The 25699-nt window shown below is 43.2% G+C and overlaps 4 protein-coding genes across 4 annotated transcripts; 2 read left to right on the plus strand and 2 right to left on the minus strand.

Annotated features, from left to right (window-relative positions):
* The first annotated feature begins 2960 nt into the window (after positions 1-2960).
* atp6v0cb (ATPase H+ transporting V0 subunit cb) lies at positions 2961-12075 on the plus strand. Its single transcript, XM_076759378.1, has 3 exons — positions 2961-3235; positions 9726-9909; positions 10559-12075. The coding sequence occupies exons 1-3, from the start codon at positions 3163-3165 to the stop codon at positions 10761-10763; spliced, it is 462 nt and encodes a 153-aa protein (XP_076615493.1). The 5' UTR covers positions 2961-3162; the 3' UTR covers positions 10764-12075.
* A 79-nt stretch (positions 12076-12154) lies between these two features.
* nubp2 (nucleotide binding protein 2 (MinD homolog, E. coli)) lies at positions 12155-15117 on the minus strand. Its single transcript, XM_076759377.1, has 7 exons — positions 15049-15117; positions 14407-14522; positions 14042-14240; positions 13677-13831; positions 13473-13583; positions 13231-13300; positions 12155-12680 (listed from the first exon to the last, which is right to left on the minus strand). The coding sequence occupies exons 1-7, from the start codon at positions 15062-15064 to the stop codon at positions 12541-12543; spliced, it is 807 nt and encodes a 268-aa protein (XP_076615492.1). The 5' UTR covers positions 15065-15117; the 3' UTR covers positions 12155-12540.
* A 705-nt stretch (positions 15118-15822) lies between these two features.
* spsb3b (splA/ryanodine receptor domain and SOCS box containing 3b) lies at positions 15823-21497 on the plus strand. The gene is made up of 7 exons (XM_076759376.1): positions 15823-15924; positions 17838-17973; positions 18584-18764; positions 19134-19321; positions 19452-19554; positions 20061-20186; positions 20284-21497. The coding sequence occupies exons 1-7, from the start codon at positions 15884-15886 to the stop codon at positions 20823-20825; spliced, it is 1317 nt and encodes a 438-aa protein (XP_076615491.1). The 5' UTR covers positions 15823-15883; the 3' UTR covers positions 20826-21497.
* Positions 21498-21787: 290 nt separating this feature from the next.
* Positions 21788-24924, minus strand: eme2 (essential meiotic structure-specific endonuclease subunit 2). Its single transcript, XM_076759374.1, has 8 exons — positions 24348-24924; positions 23565-23686; positions 23211-23306; positions 22991-23115; positions 22783-22861; positions 22469-22584; positions 22077-22266; positions 21788-21943 (listed from the first exon to the last, which is right to left on the minus strand). Exons 1-8 carry the CDS (start codon positions 24796-24798, stop codon positions 21788-21790), a joined length of 1335 nt encoding a protein of 444 aa, XP_076615489.1. The 5' UTR covers positions 24799-24924.
* Positions 24925-25699: the final 775 nt, after the last annotated feature.

A 25699-nucleotide genomic window follows, 5' to 3' on the forward strand; every position in this document is an offset into this window, starting at 1 on the left:
GCTTGGTTGTTTTGCTGCTTTTCTTTCCCTGCAAGTCTATCGTATCTGTGTGCCTGCAAAGAGAGGGTTACATTTCTGCAGACCCTCACAGAGGTGTGCCACATGCCTTTTAAAGTCAGCTGACCATCAGTCGAACTCCCTAATCGTTGTGTGTTTTGCTACTAGTCCTATAGTTAGAATGAAAATTAGATTAACACTAGTTTGAGTGACATGAAACGACAATGTTGTAAATTACATATCTGCAGTCGGTCGGTGGGTCTGGGTCTAAAACACTAACTGTGACTACTGAATTACTCATACACGCGCCTTGATGCACACTGTCTATTTTTTGTTTGGCCATCTCTGCTTTGTGGAAGCTGACAGTGAACTGCATGACTGGAAAATATTTAACAGAGATGAGTCAGACGTACTTACAAATATATCTGTAAAAGCCTTCTCCTTTTAAGAATCAGTTCATTGAAGTCATTGTTGGATTTCAACCAAACCTATTGGAGAATCAGCCTCACCTCGCTGACCCTGTGTTTGCTCGACAGCATGCAAATTTAGCTGCCGGCAGCTAGCAACTGATATCCTCTCTTTTAGTCAAGATGTTTTATTAAACATATCAGGATGAAAGCATTCCATTTACTGGCAATTCATTTACACTGGGTGTGGCACAGGCTAATGCATGTGGACAAACGTAGTATCTCAGATGATGAAGTGGCGGTGTAAGTCCTTCTTTACAGTAAGTAGCATTGACTCCATCTCGCCAAGGCTGTGCTGTTCATTCAGGATTCACACTCTGTTAATCGCACATGCACTCCTATATTTAGCTGCTCCTTTGGGTGTTGGTCTGGCGCATCTCCTGAAAACCATGCTTTCCAGCCTCTAGAAGTAAGATGCTTAAGTGTTTAACCCTCCACTGAGATGGGTCTCTCCTTCACCCGACCCCGCCCCCAGTTAACAAGGGGCTGTGGACAGGGGATTAAGAGGCAGACGAAGGAGGTCCTGGCAAATATTGTTTTGATTCGGAAACTGAATATTGCAATGTGGGAGTCTTTGCTTCCAGTAAATACCCAGTGTACTGATTACATGTCACAAATCCGCATATATGTCCTTCAGAATTAATAATGAGGTTTTTTTTTTTCAGGCTAATGTCATACAGGGAAGCAAAGATTTGTTAGAAATGCAGGATTTAAGTTTTTCCACATCATAAGTAATTTTAAAATGATTGGAAATGACTGAGTCCTTTATCCAGTGCTGAAACCTGAGCATAGTTTAGCTCAGTGACTTCTGTTACTTATTGTACATGCTGGGCAAATCTTACGCTGGGTAGGACTCTGTTGAACTGTATCCTGGTGTGATCATATGTCAAAGTGCCATAAACACGTAAAAATGAAGGATCTAGACCTGGGATGACATCAACAGTGTTGCCTGTATATCTAGAATCACATCATATGGTGCATTAACAATTGGTAGCGAATGCTTTATGGTGCATCTTGAATAGTCTTTGGGTCAAATCATGGCCTCGTGAGAGTTTCTCACAATTTCCTGTTTCCCTTCCTGAAACAGCCCAAAGACCGGCTATCAGACTGTGTCATGTTCTTATCCTCAACCTTTAACAACAAACCATTGATTGGTGCCACTCAAAGGCCAAGACCATCCACCTAATCCTCATATCCAAGCCAAACCAAACAGGAAACTACAGTGTGTGTAGGTTCAAGGGCTATCATATTACTACATGTTGTAAGATGAGGTTGCAAATGTCTGCTGGGCACAGATCCCAGACAGAAACATCATCATCCAACCTCAACATCCACCTTAAAGAGTCAGTCCAGGGTCAATAAGTGAAAAGATGGGTGAAAATCTCATTCATTGTGACCTTTTGTTATCAATGCATCCCTGCACACACACATCATCCCAGCATCAAAATGAGCTATTCTTGTTGTGTTTGGCGGCCGGAGAAAGATGTGCTGAGGAAAGGGTTGGAAAGGAAGGAGGCCTGCGATGCTGGTGCAGAAATTGCATCACGAGTGAAGGGGCTTTACAGTGATGCGGGGGGAGGGGTCCTTCTCTGGTGCTGACTAGACCAGGCAATGCAGAGGGAGCAGGATGGAGGGATGGATGGATGGAGGACGAGGAGGAGGAGGTGGCATGGGGACTGCACAAGCTCGCTGTGACTCACACACACACACTTCGTCCCTCCCATGGTGTCCTAGCTCCCTCGACCCCTCCTCTTTCTGGATCTCTGAGCCTGCACTTGCTGGGAGCTATACAGTGGAATGGGGATTCTCGGTTCCCTCCCCCACCACATGCACACTCAAACATACACACTCAGCCTCAAATTCTCTCACTCAAGCGATCCATGTTGCTGCATATAACAGCTGACTGTAAACCACCCTCTGCAGCATGGTAGAGTCCTGGTGCAAACTGCAGCAATGTGTTTAAACATATGCAACATTGGGAATTTCAGTATTGGAAAGGTCACTTTAATTAGTTTTGCGTTGACATGCATGGCATGACACACATATTACATATAGTCTGATTTATAACATAATGTGTTACAGATATATTTAAAATTAATTGTATATTTTCTCTTTCTTTGATAGCTAGCATAACACAAATACATATTATTCTTTAGATTGGATGTGTCTCCACACCCTCATCCCCATCATTTCATCCGCCTGCTTTTGAAGGGTGAATGCGTAGACATCAAAGGGGAAGCCTGCAGCGGAGCACACCAAAGTGATGCCTGATAGGGGTGACCTTCAAAAAAAATTGAAAAAAACAATAATATAAAATACCTTTTTTGTACGGAATAAGTAATGTGTTATTTTAAAACTGCACTTCTTGTTTCATAAATGTTTTGTGTATCACAGTAAATCATTCACGAACTTTGTTTTAGCGCGCCCCCCACACCCAGTCGATGATAGGTTTTATCCGTACGGCCAGTCAGGTGATATTTTCCGCTTCGCCATTTTGTACTGCTGCGCCGGGTATTTATCAGAAGAGTCGTGACTATCCCCTTTACACTGTTAGTTAGGTGGACAGACGGTTCCTGGTGTACTCGGTTATACATTTAAAGCCTGTGGCCTTTGATAGGTTTCGCGAAGTGCGACTTTTGTGTCGACATTAATAATTAATTTTGTATATTTAGTTTATTTTTATATTTTGTGAGACAGAATGTCGGCCGAAAGCCCCGAATACTCTCCGTTCTTCGCAGTGATGGGTGCCTCTGCGGCGATGGTCTTTAGCGGTAATTATCACACGATCACCTTACACATTTGTGCTGTTAGTTACAAAAATGTCACCGTGTGCATTTGCTGCTAACCCCTTTCACATGTATATCATTCCCTACAGGGTGCTTTGAATTGTCAACCATGGTGCGTCTCTTCAAGCTCACTTCTTAGAGCCGTTTGCTAGCCTTGCTAATGTTAACGTCGCAGTGCTTATCTTGAGCTGTCATGTATGTAGACTTAACATTTAGGTTAGCCAAGGCAGTCAGTGACTTTTGCTTGTTTTTAACATGGCAATGTTTAGTTAGTATTAGTTAAGCCTCTCTGCTTCTACGACAGACAGCAAAGACTAGCTGCTGGTAAAGACTAGGTTGCGAGCTAGCTGATGACGACTACATAAGTTAGCCTCGGTGTTAGCTTAGTTTGGTTGTGTACGCTGTGTGCTTTATTTGAACGGAAAGGACACAGCGGGGAATGATGTTAGCTGCTCAGAAAATGTGACACTCCTTTTGAACCAGTGCTTATTGGCTATTAGTCATTATAAACGTGGCGAAATGTGATCAATCTATTCCTTACAACGTGACAGTTGGCTGCTCGTTAGCTTGCTGCACTTAGCAGGAGGTATATTGGTTCGGTTGATATCCACCTTTTCTTGCAAGGTGCCACACAACTACATGCAGTGTTTAAGGACGTTAAAAACAGGAGGAGATGTGAGAAACGAAAGTATTTGTTGTAGCTTGTAAATAGATAGTAACCAGTGACACCAAATAATTAAATTGACGTGGTTCTGCGTAGACTTTTGAAAGTGCTATTCTGCATTAATTTGCCATCTGTCCAATGCGAATGTCACATCTAAGTTAATGCGAATTATCTTGAACCAAAACCTTTTTCTTAGAACGTAAATGATCGCTGGAAACCAACATCAGCTGGTTAACTTCCTTATTGCTCGAAGGAATGACACAAGGTCACATGATTATCACATGATGAGACTTCTGACTTGGAATCTCCAGTTTGAGAATCGTTAACATAAAGAAAACGTTGACAAGTTAGCAGTGAATCTGTTCAAGGGAAATCTTGTTAATTTTGACAAAAGATAAAGGTTGTGACACCACAGTTTGTCAGTGCTTATGGATTGAAGGTGTGAAGTGGCACATAGTGAACTTTGACACTGGCTTGTTTTATAATTGGTGATGTTCGTTTTATGGGTTCTTCCGTTTCGTTTGTTTTATGGGTTCTTTTCTTACTGTATTGATGTATAAGCTACATCATATGCCAATGCTATGCTGTATCACAGCAATGGCCTACATGTAACTGTGGTGATTGGTGAGATGGTTGCCGCTCCTATGGGAAATCAACATACTACTAATTGACCACGGTACAGAGGGCTTTGACCCACTGTAGCATCGTTTATGATGGATGCCATATATTTGTTTCCATTTACAGACTTCACCAGTGAATGCCCATATCACAAATGTATACTTCCACATACCTATTTAAAGGTCAAAGAGTGAGAGGAATGTTTTAACTTGTCTTAAAACAAATCACATTGGCTTGCATGGAAATGAAAAACCTCAGAAGTCATTTTCAGCAGGAGATTTTAAGTATTTCAGAAATTTCAGAGAGAAATCTGACTGCTGTTTGAAAATATCAACTTAGGAGGCACAGCAAGGCATCCCGGTTTGTTTAAACAGGTTCCTTGCATGTGCACACATACTTGGCCAGTAAAGTCAATTCTGATTTTGTTTTTTATTTATAATATATAATGTCCCGTTATACAAGCTATGTGATTTTTATTTATTTATTTATTTAGTTTTTTTGATTGTTCAACCCTCCCTGGAAATGAGAAGCAGGTGGATGCTAAAGCCAACCCTGGTCTTGTCATAGCTCAGGTTTAATTTGTAGCGATAGGCAAGGGCAACATGGTGGTGGTGGTGGCCCGTGAGGCAAGCAGTAGTACTAGTCTGTGGTGGTGAAGGAGTGACAGCTGGGGAATTAGCTAGTAGGGAGGGGATCATGCTGCTACAAAGACGGGATGGGATAGTGGTGGATGGATGGGCACACTTGATGATTCAGACTTCAGCTTTAAGGATCTGGCAGTGTGTTGTGGAGTCATTAATGGGACATTGTGGCTTGGGCTTCTGTGATGTTAGTCACTTCAGTGTGCATAAGATGAAGGCTGCAATCAACATTTATAATTATCATCATTCATATTTTGGGGAGGGGGTCATTCCCTCTTTCAATCTGCAAAAAAGCTGAAAATACTGACAGCACATCCACTTGCGTCTCAAAATTGTCACTGATTCTGATCAACTGATTAAACCCTCCCAAATTGCAGTAATTAGCCACTTTCTGGACCAGTCTGTAAGTTGCTTTGATCTTCTAGTGTCAGGTGACGCTGCATTGTTTTAGTGGTCTGGTGATGGTGTCCTGTTGTGAGGACTCTTTATGCCTGGCTCATAGCAGGTGACACTCACAAGATGTCACTATACGTGAGACTGGAACTACTACTACTACTACTACTACTATGCCTGTGGTACTTTTCCTGCACTTGTCTGTTTCCCCCACCCCCTTCATTACATCTTAACTAACAATCTATATTTCCCACCCTTTTAAAGTATAGTAATAATAATAAAAAAAAAAAAGTATAAAGCTGACATATATTGTATAATTGACATGGCCTATAAGTCTACTCATAGTAGGCCTGATGAGAAACTAGGAAGCATGTTTACTACACATCTTAAAATTCTTGCTCTGCATTGTCTGCCTTATCTAATTTCCTGTGCAGTTACTAGCATGTGTGTTCTGAATAGGACAGCATGCTAACTAGTTATTCAAGTATCAATCAATAGTGCTTTCAATTGCTTGACCTTACCTTCACATTCACAGCGTCTTTTTCCACCCTCTCTTGAACACGAGAGAGCTGTGCCAGACAAGTATGTTCGTCTGGAGAATATGATTTATATGTGGGCATCTCTGTAACACCATGATGCTAATTATAATTGTACATTGTGACACATTTTATCTTTTTTATCAAAAAATTGCAGCTCCAGCGATTTGGATGTTGCACTTGGGCACACTGTGATTTTGACAGTATTTCTATTAATTGTTCAGCCCTAGAGAGCTGTAATTGGTGATGGCAGCATATATGCTCCAGGCATATGCAAGAAGATTGGTCAGCAAGTCTTGTAGCGTCTCCTTGCTACCTTATCTTTTTACAGCGCGTGCTTCAGCCAGCATGCAGTTATGTAAGACAGGAAAACGCTTTTACAACTGTGACCTTTATGAATTTTTTTTGCACTCTTCCCTGAAAACCAGTGCTTCCCCATTCACCCACTACTCAGAGCAGATCAAATGCTGTCTCTCACGTGGGCATATTGCATGCCAGATCAGCCTGAGCTGGAGGCACCTCCTGCTCTGACATCACAAGACGTCACAAGGGCATCCCATACATCAAATATTGTGCTGGGAGGGAAAAAGAAAAGGGGTAAAAGCTCTTTACCTAAGCTGAGGGGATTAGGATTAAAACCCAGAGGTTGTGCCTCAACACCGCTGCTACACATCAAACCTTTAATCGTCAGGACAGAATAGCAATGTTTGAGGACTCCAGTATTTGTCCACCCCGCTCACCTGTTACACCTCAGTGAGGCCAAGCTTACCTGGAAGGAATGGAGTCTCAGGATAATGTTACTGACAGTAACGTATTATGCTGTTTTGTTTTTTTTTTGTTTTGTTTTTTTCTTTTCCTGTTTATGAATAGCTGAAATAAACAGCTGTTTCCAGCTGTTTGTCCTAAAGGTGTTTAGTATGGCAAATTGCTGTTTTCAAAAAAAATACCTCCATTGGATCCACTGTCTTGATCAGTTTTTATAATGAATTGATGAGGTAGGTTTTGTGTCGTTCCACATGCTTGTGTTAAGTCAACTTGTTTGATGCGATACCATATAATTTAGTTTGGTACCTTCACAAAGTCAAAATAAAAACACAGACCGTCTTGTGTGTGTTGGTCAGGGCTTGTGAAAACGGGCCCAGTTATCGTCAGAGACAGCTCTTTAGATGGGCAGGACTGATTTAACCTTGTATTGATGCTATCAGTCTGGTCATAAATCAGTGCAAGAGGTTGGAGACATGGCTGGCTGCCATGGGCACATTTGAAGATTGGCCCACGTCATCCCTCTGTCTGCCCTCTAGATCCATTTGCCAGAAAGCCTCACAGCTAGTCTTCCAGTTAACCAGAACTATCTCCAGGCTAGATCCAACACATTGTCTCAAGAAATGAGAAAACTCAGGGCAGGGCACCTGAGGCTGTGTACACAAGGCTGCCTCCCAAGATGATATCTCAAGAGGCCTTTCAGATTTAATCATCGTCAGTGTGTTGGCTGTGAAGAGGCAAGGAAACTGCTTTGCCAGGTCCTTCTTTATACCGTAGAATGGTATTAGTAGATGGGCACATTAATCTCAGGAAGCAATCTGCACAGTTTTTTAACTGTATTGCCTTGCAAGATAATTGATATTTGACCGTTATGTAAGTTTTACTGACTGTTATGTGGCCATTTTGACATCTGTTCACAAATTGCATACAAGTAGCATTTAACTTTGACATGTTTTGTCAATGCAATTGAGAACCCACAGAAGTCAGATGGCTGTATTTAGCATCAAAGCCTTGAAAATGGGAAATGGCTTCAATTGTTCAACTGCTGTATAGTGGAAGTGCTGCCACAGGACTAATACAATCGTCAGTACTGTCTCTGAACTTCCACTTTACCGTGCTTTTGCTGTGGATAAAGGAATTAATATGTTCATATTTAAACATGTGCACGCACACACAAACGCCTCTGATGTGAGGGAATACTTGTGAAACCAGCCTCTCTCTGATTCATGACACTCTGCCCTGCTCTGACAGGCTGTTGTTGGTCTATTCTGTCTACATGACTACTTTTGCATATCTGTCATTCGTGAAAGAGCGGTCCCTTGTCTGTTGCCCTTCCTGAGGTATCCTCCATTTTGATTTGTCTGTTAAAGGTTTTTTTGGAGGAGTTTATCTGAATGGAAGGTCTGAGGATGAAGGGTGTCGAAGATTGGAAATCCCCCTGAGGCAGGTTTTGATATTAGATCGGGGGTTCTCAAAGTTTTGATGACTTAGTGCCAAGTTAGGGAGCTGGCATATGATTTAGGGTTGCACAGGATGGCCCACAGACTTGTAGTGTTTGTGATTGGTCCCATAATGCCATTTTCACATTGAATTCCTCAAGTACCGAACTCCCCCCTTGCAGGTAGGGTAGATCACTTAATCTGTCCCCCGAGAGTAAGAGCTGATTTGAAGAGTTGTTTTTTTGAGACCTCCATTTCTTCTCAACCATACAGCATTTTATCCGTGGTGGTTTTTCCATCTCCCCTTCATGTTAAACTGACGAGTCATTTGCTGAAATACAGCACGAGCACTGATGACAGAACGTATTTCCTGCTGCACTTGCGAGACACCACTAGTTGCCATGCAACCAGTCGGCTTCTACAAGTTGTCATTCCTAATCTGACAGATATTTGTTGACGCAGTCGCCGAGTAGTGGATTAAATGTAGGATTTTGAAAGTGAAAGTATTGAAATGGAATGATGATGTCCCGTTTGAGGCCAACACAGAATATTTATGAGAGCTGCTATCGGACAGTGGGCTGGACTTTGAGAACCGCTGGGCTATATGAATAACATTGATTTGACTGTCTCTCATCTCACCTGGACACAGTCGACTCTTAATGAATGGTTTCTGTTCTGCATTCGGTAGTATATGGTTTCTTATTTTAGAACAGGGTGTGATCATTGATTTTTCTCTTACTCTCCTCCTGCAGTCAGACGTGATGTGCGTGACGTAGGTGGCACTACGCTTTCTCCTCAGCGTCACAGGCCCACAGAGCTGATATGCTGATGAAGCTTTTTGTTCTCCTCCTTCCCTGTCACATGACAGTGATGCTAGCCAGACACTGGAGATAGCACGCAGCAGATGCCGCATGAGCGTGTCCCGCTAGTCCCCCCACCTGGTGCCCGTGCTGTACTGATGCTGTCTCTGGAGACATGGTATCCTGCTTCTCTTATGAAGTCAGCAGTTCCCTGTGTGCTTAAGCCTAATGAGGCTTTTTTTCATTCAGAGTGATTTACAACTCTGCAGCTGTCTGGCAGAGGCAACTCTGAAATTATAGGGGCTGAAGCAGTTTGAGTAGATGAGACACAACCGCGCACAAAGCAGATTTTTTTCGTCACTTAGTGATCTGATCAGTCGTTTCCCTTTTGACACAAGCAAAATTCCCCAGATGGAGCCATGTCAGATTTTTAAGGGGAAGAGAAACTGTGGCAGTTGTTGCGTTCTTGCTCCATGTCTTATTTCACTTCTGTGTCGTTATTCAGCTGCTCCCTGTGGTTTCTTTGGTCACTCTGCTCACCTGTTCTCACTTGCTTTGTAGTGCTTCTTCTCTAGTTTGCTGTCTTGTTTATTTACATGAAGTTGTCTCTCTTCCTCACCAGCCTTGGGAGCAGCCTACGGCACAGCTAAGAGCGGTACGGGCATCGCCGCCATGTCTGTGATGAGGCCGGAGCTCATCATGAAGTCAATCATCCCCGTGGTTATGGCGGGTATTATAGCCATCTACGGCCTGGTAGTAGCAGTGCTGATTGCCAACAACATCTCAGAGAGGGTCACCCTCTACAAGTGAGTTCAGTTGACCACAGTCGTTTTTTCAGACATTTGTGTTGACACATCCTTTACATTCATTTGTCAGCACATCTCAGAAGACAAGAGTTTCTATTCTGTGAGTAGGATGATTTAACCGGTTCTGAAGCCTCAGTGATAAGGCCCTGTCATAAAAACAGCGAAACAAATGCACAGACGCTGGTGTTAGTTAATTAACATCAAATCCCCCGAAGAGCCCAAAACCGACATTGAATCCTCCCTACTGAGCCACCGCCCTGATGTAGCTCCACTACATCCTTTAATTACAACTATTAAACACATGTAAGCCATACTGTTGCACCGAGTGATATATTCCTTCATTACAGTGAACAAAGCCAGTGTAGTTTAGCAACTCTGACTTCAATTTTAATATTGTCACATCACTGCACATGCTCAGGACAGCGTTCCTGTGTTTAAACTTACAGTTTCATTCTTATGAAGGAATTTGTCTCTCAATGCACCCACATGACCTGCGTTACAGAATCACAGTTGCACAAATATTATTATGACTTTTGCATGTTTAGTTAAAATGTCCTCAGTCGCGTAAATTGTTTACCCAGATTACTCGATCATCAAGTAATCCCCAACATCCGCTGTGCTGACGAACACTTTGTCTCTGTGTGTTTAGGAGTTTCCTCCATCTGGGAGCTGGGCTGAGTGTGGGTCTCAGTGGGCTGGCAGCAGGTTTCGCAATTGGCATCGTGGGCGACGCGGGCGTGAGGGGCACAGCTCAACAGCCGAGGCTTTTTGTGGGCATGATCCTCATTTTGATTTTCGCAGAGGTCTTGGGTCTCTACGGGCTCATTGTTGCCCTCATTCTCTCCACGAAATAAACACCCAAACATCTCCACTACAAGATCTGTCCTTTATGTTGCTGCTGGAGAAAAAGTGTAATACGGGAAAAAATTGCTAAAATTTCTGCCACACAAGATGAAAGAAGTGAAGGCGGGGAAAAAATGAATTAAAATGGCTCCATAAATATGGTCTTATCTCAACAATGTGTACAGTCGTCCCGATTTGATAGTCAACTTGTAAATGCGCAATGTAGTGATTCGTCTGTCTTGTGTGTGTGCGTGTGTGTGTGCGTGTGTTTCGAAACAGTTGTATGATGAAGATTCCTTTTTTCCCTCCACTTATTTCAGGCCTTGAGGCCAACTGAGGCAGCCTGGCCTCTGGTCTGAGACAGCTGACCAAAGGGCCGCACAGCTTTTTCTCCTCCCACATCAACTTGGGAGTTGACACAATTTCTGCATTAATCTTGAGGATCTATTTGTAAAGAGAAATGTAAATGGACTTACGATTTTTTTCCACTGATTTTATTTATAAGAAATTGTTCATTGAACTGTTTAATGCAGCAAAAGTCTTTAATTCCCCAGGATATATTATACATATATATATATACATATATATATAAATACATACAGACATATAAATATCTATATAGATAGATAGATTTAATGCACTGTGGGGTAATTGTGATAAGTGGTTGGAATTCCTCTGGATGTACTTCTTGGTTTAATAATTAAGATTGCCTTTAGTATGTTGCTGGTGAAGTGGGAGTTTTGTGTGTAGCTGTATTCTAATCATTACGCAAACATTCTCAAACTTCAGTGTTTTTCCTGTAGTACTGCTGTTTGCATTAAAGGTGTGTGTGCCCCGTGACGGGTCTCACAAGTGTAATTTCCAAATCTCATCTCCTCTCCATCTTATTCACCCTCCCTCTCATCTGTGGCTGTACTTCATCTCTTCCACATCCCAGCCATTAAAATCCTGCATGGGTTTCAGTGTCTTGTTGCTGTTGGATATGAAGCGGAAGAGCAGGCTAGTTTCAGAAGATTAAATCCAGATCATAAAGGTAGTTTTAATGTCACGTAGTTTCTTCCTTCTCCCCCCCAAAAAATGAAGACTTGATGGCATCATTTGTGGCGTGCAGCTGGGATCCAGTGAGATTAGTGTTTAAGTTTGGCCTAGTTCCATGCAAAGACGGGTCTGATTTGATCTGGAGTTTGTTTTCTGAAAATGGAATTGCTGCTGACGCATTTACTGAAGCGCCAATCTACAATCCTGTATTACCACTGGTATTGAAGTTATCCTGATGTGTCGACGTGTGTGTCACAATCGAATTAAAGAAGATTCCAACTTAGATTTGACTGTCACACAAAATGTAATGTTTTCAGTACTGTTTGTTTCGCTGCGACACAGACTTAGTCTTGCAGGCAAGCGTCACGTGACATTTTTATTACAAAATGATGTCTCTAAATTAGCTGTAAAACAGTTCAGCTGAGTTGCTTTTCAGTATTCACCTCTTCCTGTTTCACTCAGCAGTGAGCTGCTCATCTTCACACTGCGGTTAACAGCCACGAGAACTGCAACTGCAGTACTGAAAGATAAGGGCAAACAAAGCCTGCTGGCAGATCCTGATTTGCTTTCGTAACAACGTGTAAAACAAGATAATCAGGAAAAAGTGTCAGTTAATTGTACAGGACAAAAATGCAACATGGAAGTCATTATTGACTTAAAATGACTAATTCTGCTGTATTACACTGTACTTTCCAGAGCAACTGTGTGCTAAAACGTGAATCCAGAATTTGCAGCAAATAAATGCATGGCTCAGGCAGTTTGGAGGCTGCTGAGCAGAGTCTGAGATATACTGCTGATGGCACTGAAGGTGGCGCTGTCGGGAAATGACTGCATGAAGTCTTTGCCCTCCTCTATGCTGGTGCTGAGGAGAGGATCCAAGGGCACAGAGCCTGAAATGGAGAAGACATGATGTTGATGATCTTACCTGAACCAATAAATATCACCGCTGCTCTGAGGCTGACTGACCACTATAGGCTTGAAAGTAGCGCTCTCAACTAATGTGCTAATTAATGATAATTCATAACAAGGATCAAGTGGGTGTTAAGGGGCACTGGCTGATTAAATACTTATGTGGCTAAAGCTATGCAGAGCTGTCGGATACAGCTGGGTTCTCACTGCCACAGGGTAAGCTGAATTAGCTGCATCATTACTCAAGAGATTGATCTGTTCACAAAGCAGATAACTGCTGAGGGAAAAAGCTCAATGATCTATCCATTTGACCAAGAATTATTGATGGGTATGAATCATGCCTTCACTGAGATAAATTTAAACCTGCTGCTGCCCTGAAAACTGGATCGACCATTTTGGCAGCGTGGCAGTGATGTAAAATGCCTCCTAAATCATGAATGGTGGGTGAGGAGCGCTGTGCAATCGCAGTGTGTTGTGACACCTTGTGGCTGGAAGCGAACATTACAAGTAATTCAGTCCCACTGATCTCACCCAGGAATACTGATCCAGTCAGCTTGGCTAACTCCTCGCCGCCACCTTTGGAGAATATATTGCTGCACTCCTGAAAAGACAGAATATTTGTTAAAATGGAAACAGCGTGACTACACTGAAATGTCGACTTGTAGATGACCTTTCTATCTTTCAAACTGTCACACTCATGCACATTACGTCATAACAAGTTATTGGTGTTTCACATCCCAGTATTCCAGACAACTGCTTGAAAGTTAACGTACCGAGCAGTGTGGACAAACAAATCCACTCATGTTCTCGATGATGCCCAGGATCCGTACACCTGTCTTCTTACAGAAGGTGATCTCTCTCCTCACATCCCCCGTGGATACTGCCTGTAGCCAACACAAGACCATACAACACACATGTTGGCTTATTTAGTCTTCCTCTTACTATGGACAGTCGGATCCCTCCAGACTAGTGGCTACCTGAGGTGTGGTGACCAAAATGGCTCCATCTACTCTGTGTTTTTTGAGGTTCTCCAGTACTGCCAAATGCTCATCAGATGTCCCTGGCGGCGTGTCCACCAGCAGCACGTCCAGCTCTCCCCATGCTACATCTGACACAAACTGGCCAATCATAGCTGTAGGACAGGACAATCAGAGATGGAAAGGACACCGAGAAGAAGAAGGTGAGTTTAAGTGCAACACATGCAGCATTGGGGTTTGTGTGGAGACATCATTGTTGAAGAAGATTATTTTCATTATTCTACCAACCAATACTGCTACAGACCCTTCCAAAAGCGCTGTCTATTAGACCAGTAGTGGACCAGTACAACTGAGGAACAGCATACCGGTTTTCTTGGGCCCCCTCCACACCACTGCTTCATCTGGGTCCTCCAGCAGGAAGCCAATGGACATCAGGGCCAGGCTCTTCTGGGCATCGGTGTAGACAGGCACCCATCCTGTGTCACACTGGTGAACATCATGCCGGCCGATGCTCAGCATGCGGGGGATACTGGGCCCACACAGGTCAACGTCCAGGATGCCAACCTGACGAACACATTAGCAACTCATGCATTATTTTTAAAGTACATGCATCATAACAACTTATAGTCTCTCAAACAGCTCCTCTGTTTTAAATCGGATAACAACATGACAGCATTTACTAACGCCGTGCATTGTGCTGCACATACACACAGCTGCTCGTTGAACTCACCTTCTTCCCAGCATGCCTGAGAGCCAGTGCCAGCTCTGTGGTGATGGTGCTCTTGCCCACACCTCCTTTGCCTGACAGGACCAACACCACATGCCGGACCTGCGCTAAACCCGCGTCTAAAAGCAGAAAAAATGGGTTAGTGCAGCAGGAGTGTAGCATGTACATGAAAGGTTATCTGTACGATTTAAATGTCAGCAATATATGACAAGAGAATAGATCATCTGAACGGCCAAATAATCCGAAACGAAGGACGGAGACACATGTCGCAGTTTAGCATCGGTGTAACGTTTCATCACCCACTGAGTTCACAAGTTCAACATAAGTAAGCTATTGTTTCTTTGGAATAATGTTTAACACTATCAACTATGGAACAGCTTTGCATATAAATAATAACTGGTGAAAACGTTTCGATCAGCTGCAATGTCTAAGCAGTTGACGGAGATGCACATTTAAAACTTAAGATGATTTCCAATTAGCGTCCGCTAGCCTGTTAGCTTAAGCTATAAATTGGTAACTATTATGAAACAAGCATCAGTCTCTGACAGCTTTAAAGAACGAGACACAGGTCATACACCGCTGGACGAGCTACAAGTAAGGGCGTAACGCTGTAATTCTCTCTGCTGTCCGGGAACTTCTTCCTACCATTATTTTGTTCCATAATTTGGACGCGTGTATTCAACCTTGCACACAGCACAGGACTCAACCACTTCCGCATATAGTCACGCGCCACCAAGCCAATGATACAGCGCATGTTACACCTAAGTCCCGCCCCTCCCTTAACGACGCCAATGGACTGCCTGTGCGCACCATGGTGCATTCAATCGCGCCACAAACGCTCAAAATCTCAAAATTAATCTCTCTCTCTCTCTCTCTCTCTCTCTCTCTCTCTCTCTCTCTCTCTCTCTCTCTCTCTCTCTCTCTCTCTGTTAGTTAAATGCATTAGATGACAAAAACCCCCTGCTAAAGGCGACGAGCTGGCTCCAGACATATTTCTTTATATACTGACACACATAGCTGTTTTATCTTCTTTATCTAATTGTGACCAAAGTCATGATACATACTAAATTAATTCACATTTTTAGAAGCCTTCTTCAATGAACAATGACCAGCAGTATATACTATTTTATGTCTAGTGAATGATGAATGTATGCTAATAATTTCTGTCATCTGGAACAGTTTTTGTCATTTTTTTTTAACTTGTGCTGTTCAGTACATGGTGGGTATTCTCCTCCTTGTGGTGTCAAGCCAGCAGACCACATGTGATATCTCCACATCACTGGCATCATACATAGTTGACCCACCTTGGTGTAAGTAACTAAATATATGCACATAAACTCCTCCCCCACATCGGTCTTATCCAATAAGAGCACGAGAAGGGCGTGGAAAAGTAATGTTTACTTCCAGCTTGTTGAGAAGTGGGACAGAGTGCAAGCTGCACGTATTTCACGGTCGGATACTGAGGCACACGAGCACTCAAATGAGACCCTGCAAGACAGTGTATAGGAAGATCACTGTAAGGTAAGAGCATAGCTTCTGCTAACATAGAGAGATCCATGCTGCACTGTTTTCGATTGAGTTTTAAGTTAAAGACAGAACAAAACACCAGCTGTAGTCTTAGATTCACCAAATATGCATACAGTGTCTGCTGAGATTTAAACATTCAGTTGACGTTATTATATAGAATGGCTTACAGTGAGAAGTACAGATAGTCTTAGTGCACTGACTGTGTGGGAAATACTTGCTTTCTGAAGTGGATCACCAAGAAGGAGCAGCATGAGGTTCTGGTGTATTTGAGTAGAAAGTCTGAGCAGGACATGGACAGTAATTTGGTCTGACACATGAAAACAAATTATTTACATCCATGTCACAGTGCTACTGAGACTGCATTCATATCATATTTACCAAACACCAGAACAGGTTTGTCCCGACTGGCTTGTCAAAACGATGCATCTACAGTATGTAGGGTAAGGCCCAATTAAAGTGAGACTTGCTCCAGACTAACTAATCTAAATTATTGGCAGTTATCTCCTGCAACCTGCTTGCAAAGCAGTCACCAGCTGCTCTGCTGAGTGGTGGCATTAGCAGAGACATGCTATCAGGTTGAGGCACACAGGTGATCTTTTTTGAAGTCAGATGATTTTAAACAGGAACACATTTCAGAAAAACAAAACACTGCAACACAGAGGCTATTGATTGTAATCGTTACTGGCCGTGACAGCGGTAACAAAAGAGATCAGATTCTTTTCATGGGAAGCGTATTAGTTCTGTTTTTGGTCAATAAATCCAGAGCGACCTGCTTTTAAGGTCATAAAGCCCAGAAGAGAGAGTGAATTTACCAAAAATATCTAAGAATTATACTTGTATTAATATATCTGTATGAATAGAAAACTGGGGATAGAATTCCTATGACGCTCTTGTCATTGGAGTTGCATCAACTCCACTGATGTTTAGCCTTTCTCACAAACAGTCCTGATAGTGTTTGGAGATGTGGTAGCTCAGTCATTCATGGAGACATTCTTCTTACAGAATCTATGAAATCCACCTCCGTTCCATCAGATGTACATCCAAACTTTTCTGACATAGTGAGTTAAAGTTCCATATATTTATGGAGGATGGTGCCACAGTCAATATTATAGAGGACAAGGGTATTAGAATCTGTAGTTTATGATGGCTATGCATTGTAGTCTCTATGTCAGGTGACCTTCTTTGTGTCTATCTGCTGCTGAGCTACCTGGGTTTAAATGTTAAACATGTGCATGGAAACACTTCCTGGTGCCAACTGTGGCCTATGGGAAAATATAGCAGATGGTGGCTGGAAATAGGTAAGCTCCCGCACGAAGAAGAGTCTGTAGGTGACTTGACATGTTTCCCCACAAGGATATTTAGCAGCTTCACAGTGGCTGTAAGATCTGTTCACAGTTTTAACTGACCTACTTTCAGCTGTCAAAGCAGTATGTGAAAAATGGGTTTAAACATGCTGAGAATCTGAGGCACACTCTGCTTATACAGCCTCACAGCAAGTTGGAAATACTAGGAATACTAGGAGTGTCAGTCTTTAGGGATAAAATGACCATCTTCAAAATCTGAAATAAGGCACACAATTTAAATATATATTCTCTTCATTGTTTTAGGATATTTGGATAGTTCATAAGGATAATTTGCCTCATTTTGCAACTTGTCTGAATACTGTGAATGGGACAAGTTATTTCTGTCTCTCTCCCCTGAATACAGCCTGCAAGGTTTGGAAAATGTAAATGTGTAATCAGATATGTGTGTGTCAAATATAATCCGACTTCGACAAACAACACAGGGAGTGAATAAACTGTGAACCAGGAGTCCAGCACCGACCTTAGTTGACATAAAGACAAAGTACGTGGCCTGTACTTTGCGTATGCCAGCTGGTCGTAAGGCACTGGGTCTGCTGTCCACAGAGCTGCCATGCTGAGAAGAGGCAGGAGCGGCCGGGCTCGGTATTTGGCCTGGAGCGAAACACGGCAGGAGACAGATGCCATGGCAGTGATCCAGACATCGAACAGGGAGGAACAGGAAGGCCAGACAACCACACAGGTGAGACACCGGGGTTCGTGGGGTGCAACCAAAAGAAAAGTGGAGCAAAGTGTGGAGCACAGTGGGAAAGACCAGGAGAGGGAGGCTCAGATGGGATGTATTTTTGGGATGACTGGAGAAAGAGGCACGTGGGTTAGAAATAGTTCAACATGTGAACACATGTGAAAGATAATATTTCTACCTGAGTACCAGTAGTTTTCCACTGGGACTGTCCCCAGTCTGAAATGGCTGTGTGTTGAGACGTGCTCAGCTCTCCAAAGGCAAGGAAAGGAGGCTCAGTATTTTTGGAAGGGGTCTAATTTTACTTACTAGCACACATGACTTCTCTCACCAATAGGAATCATGAACAGCTTTTAGGGAAAAGGCGACTTTGTCAAGTCTTTGAAACATGGCATGTGGGATATGGCTCTCGTTTGGCTCTTTGGATTGTCCAGTGCGAGATAGCCTCGGCAAACTCGCTCTTTTAGGTGCAGGCATCAAGGCTGGAGCTGAGAAAACACAATCCTCAGGCTCTCTCCTCTGGATCTAATTCCTTTCCCTGCTACCAAGCCAGCATCCCTGGACCATGGCCATGTCTATGGACTTACAAGATGCTGTTTGTGTCAACCAGATCAGCGATCCGGAGTCTGAGGTGGATTACCTGCAGAGTTCTCAGACCATATCCGAGGCAGTGGCCCTGCCCAGCACGGTGCCGGTGATAGGCGAGTCTTTCTGCCAGTGTGACCGACAGGAGGAGCTCAGCCCAGGCTTTAGTGTCTCCGACGACTGCCTCTGTGGGGAGGAGGATCAGGGTGAGAGAAAGCTGATGAATGCAGTCATACTCCACACGAACACAGCAGGGGACTCTGCAAATGAGCACATAGGGAGTGTTGAAGCTGGACACATTAATAAGCCTTGAGAGTTTTCTGAATGTGCATCACACGTATTATAATTGGCTTTTGTGAGCAAATATGGAATATAATAAGGAGTCATCCTCTGGAGACCATAAATGTCTGTGTCACATTTCAGGACAATCCATCCAGTGGTTCAGGTATTTAAATCAGGACCACACTTCACTACTTGAGCTTAAGTAAAATGAAAAGAAAAATGAGGTCTTTACAAATAAAAAATGAAATCTATGTATCTGGCCGATGCAGCTGATGGTGCGTTCGTGTTCTCAGGTTTTGAATGGGAATGGGATGATCACTTCAAGTCCTCCGGAGCTTCTCTCAGCTGTGACAACAGGAAGGTGAGCTTTCACTCAGACTACAGCTGTGGCACGGCCGCAATCCGCGGCACCAAGGAGCTCACGGACGGCCAACACTTCTGGGAAATCAAGATGACCTCTCCTGTCTATGGAACTGATATGGTGGGTATTATATCACCGTGACCTGAACACACGTGAGAATGAATTCTGTGTCTGTGTCTCTGATGTTAAAGGATCATTGCACACTCTGACTGTTGGTTTTGATATTGTTCATGCTGTTTCATTGGTGTAGATGGTGGGAATTGGAACTTCAGAGTTGAACCTGGACAAGTTTAAATACAGCTTTGGCAGCCTGCTGGGCCATGAGGACGACAGCTGGGGGCTCTCCTACACAGGTTAGAGGGTCAGAGCAATCTGTAAAACTAGATGGAGGCTTTCTACTTTCCACCACTGTGCTTCAGTGTAGTATTGAGGTACTTGTACTTATATATATATATGAGTATTTCTATTTTATACAACTTTTTACCTCTACACTACTACATTTCAGAAGGAAGTACACATGGAAGGAATAAAGGATTTAGAGAAAAGTCCAAAAAATTAAAACAAATTGGTGGAACCTTGTTTTTTCTTCTTTGCTAATATATTAATTATCCCATCTTGTGATGCTTAGGAGGGCTCCGACCCCTCGCCTGGGCTAAAGGGCTAAACTACAAAACTGTGTAAAACTAGCTTCGGCTCAGCCAGTTCCAACAGTAAATTTCTTCTTATACATGATGCATCAGTTTTACCAATCTAATAATGTAATGTAATAATATATCCCTCACAGGGGTTATTTGTAGAGGTGACGATCACTAATTCAAGAAAAGAAAAACCCTGTTTCTGCTTCTACATCTGTTTAAAGGTCACCTCCAGCACAAAGGGGACAAAGTAAAGTTCTCCTCTCGGTTTGGCCAAGGCTCCATCATAGGACTGCACCTGGACACCTGGCACGGCACCCTGACTTTCTACAAGAATCGACACTACATGGGTGCGTGTTTAGATACATAAAACACAAGAAAACAGCATTTTAGTTATGACTACCTGGTGGCTGTTAATCCTGAAGTGTTTTCATCTTGCTGCAACAGGTGTCGCTGCCACTAGACTGCAGAACAAGAAGTTCTACCCCATGGTGTGCTCCACAGCAGCTAAAAGCAGTATGAAGGTGATCCGTGCCTGCTATACACCCACCTCCCTGCAGTACCTTTGCTGTGCCCGGCTCCGCCAAATGTTGCCCAGCTGCCCAGACATACTTAATGAAGTGGAGCTGCCCCCAGGCCTGCGCACCCTCCTCAACACACAGCTAGGCTGGTTGTTCAGCCTCAGCAGCAGCAGCCCTGAGGCCTCGGAGCAGCACAGGGACTTGCCTGAGGATTTCGAGGAGGAGATGAGCCTCCCTCCGAGCCCCAGCCCCGTCCCTAGCCCGGTATCCACCCTGAGTGCCTGCGCCTCCCCAAGCCCCTACACCAGCCCACTCCCTGACACAGTCCCGTACCAGTGCCCTTGTCAAATGTCACCTCAAACACAACCCTGCACTTGCCACTGCCCTCCAACTCCTCCCAGCAGCGACTACGACAGCTGCTGCTCCGAGCCGGAGGATTATCAATGCAAAAGATGCCGCTGGACATGATTCAGCAGTCAAAACGGATACGTAAGTGTTTGGCACACAGCTATTCTACCATTGCCATCAAAATCTCCTGTTGGGAGTCACAGAGATAAGAGCAATCTCATCGTTTAGCCAATATTTCTTAATTGACAATTTGAGTGGATTGTTGCTTCTCGTGTCTATTTAGCAAGTTTACACTCAAACAGCTTTGTCAGTGAATGACAGGAAGGGAGCGAGTATGTAGAGAGTGAGAAGTTGAGATATTACAGTGACGTCTGGGTCATTCACTCTGATTTTAGCCAACTTCTATTATGGAGCTATCAAGAGTCATTTGTACGGCTCTGGTTTTTGTGTTTCATTTTGTAAAACATGCCAGCCACTGTCTTTGGATGGCCTAACATTTGCCAGATTAGACAAAAAAAGAGAAAAATACACTGTAAATCTTGTGTAAAACTTGTTATCCTCAGGGATAGGCTCCGGGGGAAAAGGAGCTGCTTTTTGATACTGTGGAGAAGACTTTTTGTACAGTAAAATGTGTGTTTTATAATCAGCATTTTGGCTTGAATATCAACAGAGGTTGTGTTCTGGCTTACAAGAGGATTTGTTTTTCTATTTACAGTCATGCTTTGTTACTTTCTTACTCAGGAAATAAAACATAAATAAAAAGTTCTGTTGCAGCTCATTTTTATAGGCTTCTTTCACACATAAACAAATCATATCATGTAGTTCATGGAGGTCCCTCCAACAAAACATGTTGCATTTATACATAAACTGAATGTTAAATAATACACATCATATCATTCCTTATTTTATTAAATATATTCTGCTCCGTGACTCAGAGGAGTATAAATAGTACTTTCCTGGAAGGTGAATATGATATCTAAGTCATATTTTAAGCTTGTAAACATCAACATTAACACATTAGCAGCCAAGTGGTGACAAAGTGTCATTCGAAACCACATTAATCTTGTTCTCGAGGCGACAAATTAGTCCAGGACCAGCTGGGGGTTCTGGGCTGTGAGGCAGTGGTAAACTCTGGCCGATATCTCCGGTCCTATGCGCCTCTCTTTACCTCCACTTTTCACCAAGAGACCAGCCAGCAGACCCTTCCTGTCCTCCTCTGACTCCAAGCTCTGGTACGCCTAAAACCAACAAAAAAAACAGCATAAAAAAGAAATGTTTCCTTTCAACAAGATTGGTTCTCATACCTCCTGAAAAGGGTGGTCACAGTGGGAATCGTCCTGTGAGCGCTGAGCAGAAGTGCACCCTGTGTACCTGCAGCAGCAGCTGAGGAGACGGGTAGGCTGCGGTCACAGCGGACGCCACGGCGGGGCTAACTCTGTTCAGCTGTTGGATCTGCTTGCTCCAGACCTGGATCAGCCCCGAGCCGTCCCTCTCCACCCGAACCCCGCTGGCCCACGAACCATCCACACAGAAGGGCATCTCTGCTCGCTCCGTCAGCAGTCTGTAAGGACATGAAGGACAACTCACAAGTGACGGAAGATCAGTTTGGTATTAACAAGATGATATCCAGGATCACCACATTTCTCTGGCTGCTCTGTGACAGGTTGGAGGACTTTATTATCTTCAGGAAGAAGTGGACAGTTAATGTCTGATGGAACCTTTCCTCATAGGTTAATGTGACAATGACTAGAGCAGCTGCGTACTTGTAAGGGCGCTTTGATAAGGCCTTGGTGACCGCACACACATGGTTAGTGACCTCCTGCCAGCCATCCAGGAACACCAGTGAGATGTTCTTGCACAGCTGTAGGTAAACAAGAACCTGGAGAGAAAATAGACAAAGAAAATCCTTATCTTCTGCACTTTGCTCATGAAATGTATAGGAATGTGTACATCTGTTATCTATCAACCCTGAAACATACAATTGAGTGATAAAATGTCTACAAAACAAGCCTGTAAGATCAATTAATCCTCACCGTACAACTAGTGTCAGGATAGAGGACATTCAAACTTAACTGACCTCCTCGAAGTCTAGATCCCCCATGCCCAATTTGGATTGTAGCGTCTCATCTAGTAAACGCACACCACAAGCACTGGACCTGTTGGGAAGTAGACCAGTAAGTCAGGTCAGCCAACACGGAATAAGTGTTTTATCTCACCAGAGATGAATAAAGTTCATAGTTAAAAAAGTAACTAAAGAAGCCACAATCACAGACACATACGCTGACCTGTAATCTGGCTGAGAGTCTGTCACTAACAGCGTGACCACCTTCTTCACATCCCGGTTGAGACACTCTAGAAGAGGACTGAGGATAGACCCAACCCCTCCTTCCTCCCCTTCATACTGTAGCATCTACAGAGGCAACAAAATAACAACAAAGGTCCCAAGGAGTCCATCATGTAGGCTGCCACCAAAGTTCATTTATTACCACTTTAAAATGTGCTTACTTTCCTCACAGAGACCACCACGTCCATGAAGTCAGTCAGGTCCAGCACCAGAACCACTTGCTCCTCCCTCACCGAACCGTTGCCATCTTCTCCCTGCTACAGAAAAAAACAGTAAAGGTGCCATTGGAGGAATTAGAACAAGTCAGAGTATGGAAGTAGAAATGCAGCCAAAATATCACAATCAATTGAAATGTACAAAATGCATAACCCCGGGCTGCAGAGGGACATATTTTACATTTGTGAAGAGAGAGCGCAAGCAGAAAGACAACATAACTTCCTGTGCACCCACCAGAAGCTGCACCTGTAGGAGCAATATGCACAGAAACCATGTCAGGAGAAGCACGATGGGCCTACCTGAGGTAAATCTCTGGTCCAGGTGATGCTGTGTGGGAGCTGCTGGCTCTCGATGCTAAACCGCCACTCCAAGGTTGCCAGGGTGTCCAGCAAGATGTCTGAGCCTTCCTGTTGCAGAAGAGCTGGAGAAAAGCACACACGTTATTGTTTCACACAATAAGGCCTGTAGATACAAATTGTACTGCAGGCATGCTTTTGGTTAGAGGAGCAGAAGGAAGTCAAAGAAGAAGTTGCCTAACTGGTTCTGTTGGCTGTTGTTTGATTTTAGGGAGTGAATGTAAAACGTTACTTCACGCTCAAATTGATTTATGAGCCAGGAGCTGTGTATGTTTCAACGGACTTGTTGAAATACTGGAACAGGAGAGACTACTCACAGACGTCTTCCCAAACTAAATGGCTGACAGTGAAACTACAAATAAACAAAATGCATTTGCAAAAACAACACCAGAAAAACGTATATTTTAGTATTTAATATTTCTTATTATTATTGCATATATATGCATATATGCATTCCAAAAAAAAAAAAAAAAACAACTTGTATGGCACAAACATTGTTACTATAAAAATTGACATGTACTAGTTGTGTGAATACTTAAAATTTAAATATCTCATTAAAAACGTACGCATATTGCTATATTTGTTCTTTATCGTGTACTTTGGTATTTTGTACCATCAGTTTTAAAATCCCATCCAACTTTTCTGAAAATAAACAAACTGTTCCTGCATGGTCGATGGAATTAAAATTCAGACCGTCCGTGAAGGCAGCATGGAGAGCCTGCGTACCTGGATCTACGCAGACAGTCAGACACCTGAGGCAGTTCTCTGGCCTCAGACGCTTCAGGTTCTCTGCAGCCTCTCTCCTCCTCTGCTGCTCCTGCCTCCTCTCCTCCTTCTCCTGGGCTCTTGCAGCTCTTTGTCTCTCTCTCGCCTCCTTCTTCTCCCTGGCTGTCTGTCTGTCCGCCTCGATCTCCTCCTTGGTGCGGCGTTTTCTTGCAGGACTTGGTGTGTCGGGTCCATATGGTCGCGGAGGAGACAAAGCAGAAGTTTGGTTAGAGTCACTCGTTGTTGCCGGTGAAGGGACAGTTTTGTGCTCTGAAGTCTGAGTCTCTGTCAAATCTGTGCTGATTGTTATTATTGGACGGCTCTCGTCACGGTTCAATTCGGGTTTTGTCTCAGCGTCGCTCTCCTCGGACTCAGATATTTCCCATGTCTTCGCTCTGCGCAGCACAGACATTTCAGATGTTTAATGACATAAACAAAATCCCCCAAACTCGTTGAACACATCATATACACAACGCATACCACCCTCAGACATTCAGAGTAGAACAGCTATGTTTGGGTCGCATCGACGGTGTCCGCTGAGGGACGAAATATCGCAAACGCGCTACATATATTGCACTCTTGCCCTCCCAGCAGTACATAACGTTATTAAAATGAGTGCCATCTATGCTAAATGCAACATCTGTGATACACATGAATGCATCACAATTATAATGCGGTGATCTATATGATCATTGTACATATTCTTAAATGGGCTTTTCTGCAGAATGAGTACTTTTACTTTGGTACTTTAAGTATATTTTGATGCTAAAAATTTACTACTTTACCAGTACTTTGTCTAGTACTTGATTTTACTTGTAACAGAGTATTTTACACTGTGTTATTGCCACTTCTTCAGTAAAAGATCTGAGTACTTCTACCACCGCTTTTAATTAGAGCAGCAGACGGTAGAGAGAGACGTGGCACCTGTCGCCAGGTGGACTACAGTCCAGCCAGTCTGTGGCCGTCTGTTGGTTTTACAGGATTAAGCTCATGACACACGAACAAGACACTGAATGAATGGATGTGGTGGGATACTAATTTAAAAAAAATCCTAATTTTTAATTAATCTGAAAATGTAAATATGCAGATATTAAAGTAACCAATATCAAAGTAAGCATACAGTAGTAACCTATGACAGCTAATTTTATGCTTTTGCTTGATACTTTTTGTTCCATCGCTTCCATCCGCTTAGATTTATTACATTATACATTTTATGATTTAATGGAAAAGTTCACAAATAAATAACATTTTCACTCCAGACTTTGCTGTCTTTAAAATGGTATAATAACAACAAAAAAATACAGTCGCCGTTG

The sequence above is a fragment of the Chaetodon auriga genome, chromosome 20 (genome assembly GCF_051107435.1).
Source record: "Chaetodon auriga isolate fChaAug3 chromosome 20, fChaAug3.hap1, whole genome shotgun sequence".
NCBI lineage: Eukaryota > Metazoa > Chordata > Actinopteri > Chaetodontiformes > Chaetodontidae > Chaetodon > Chaetodon auriga.

Excerpts from the sequence above, each read along its gene's own strand:
- nubp2 (XM_076759377.1), bottom strand. Across the intron at positions 14,241-14,406 it reads TCAGGCATGCTGGGAAGAAG|GTTGGCATCCTGGACGTTGA; the intron begins GTGAGTTCAACG and ends TGTGTTCGTCAG. Across the intron at positions 13,301-13,472 it reads TTGTTTGTCCACACTGCTCG|GAGTGCAGCAATATATTCTC; the intron begins GTACGTTAACTT and ends CTGTCTTTTCAG.
- eme2 (XM_076759374.1), bottom strand. The coding sequence starts at position 24,798 with ATGTCTGTGCTGCGCAGAGCGAAGACATGGGAAATATCTGAGTCCGAG. Across the intron at positions 23,116-23,210 it reads TGGTGGTCTCTGTGAGGAAA|ATGCTACAGTATGAAGGGGA; the intron begins GTAAGCACATTT and ends TTGCCTCTGTAG. Across the intron at positions 22,862-22,990 it reads GACTCTCAGCCAGATTACAG|GTCCAGTGCTTGTGGTGTGC; the intron begins GTCAGCGTATGT and ends ACTTCCCAACAG.
- spsb3b (XM_076759376.1), top strand. The coding sequence starts at position 15,884 with ATGAGACCCTGCAAGACAGTGTATAGGAAGATCACTGTAAG. Across the intron at positions 17,974-18,583 it reads AAGGCCAGACAACCACACAG|ATCAGCGATCCGGAGTCTGA; the intron begins GTGAGACACCGG and ends TGTGTCAACCAG. Across the intron at positions 20,187-20,283 it reads CAAGAATCGACACTACATGG|GTGTCGCTGCCACTAGACTG; the intron begins GTGCGTGTTTAG and ends TTGCTGCAACAG.
- atp6v0cb (XM_076759378.1), top strand. The coding sequence starts at position 3,163 with ATGTCGGCCGAAAGCCCCGAATACTCTCCGTTCTTCGCAGTGATGGGT. Across the intron at positions 3,236-9,725 it reads TGCGGCGATGGTCTTTAGCG|CCTTGGGAGCAGCCTACGGC; the intron begins GTAATTATCACA and ends CTTCCTCACCAG. Across the intron at positions 9,910-10,558 it reads GAGAGGGTCACCCTCTACAA|GAGTTTCCTCCATCTGGGAG; the intron begins GTGAGTTCAGTT and ends CTGTGTGTTTAG.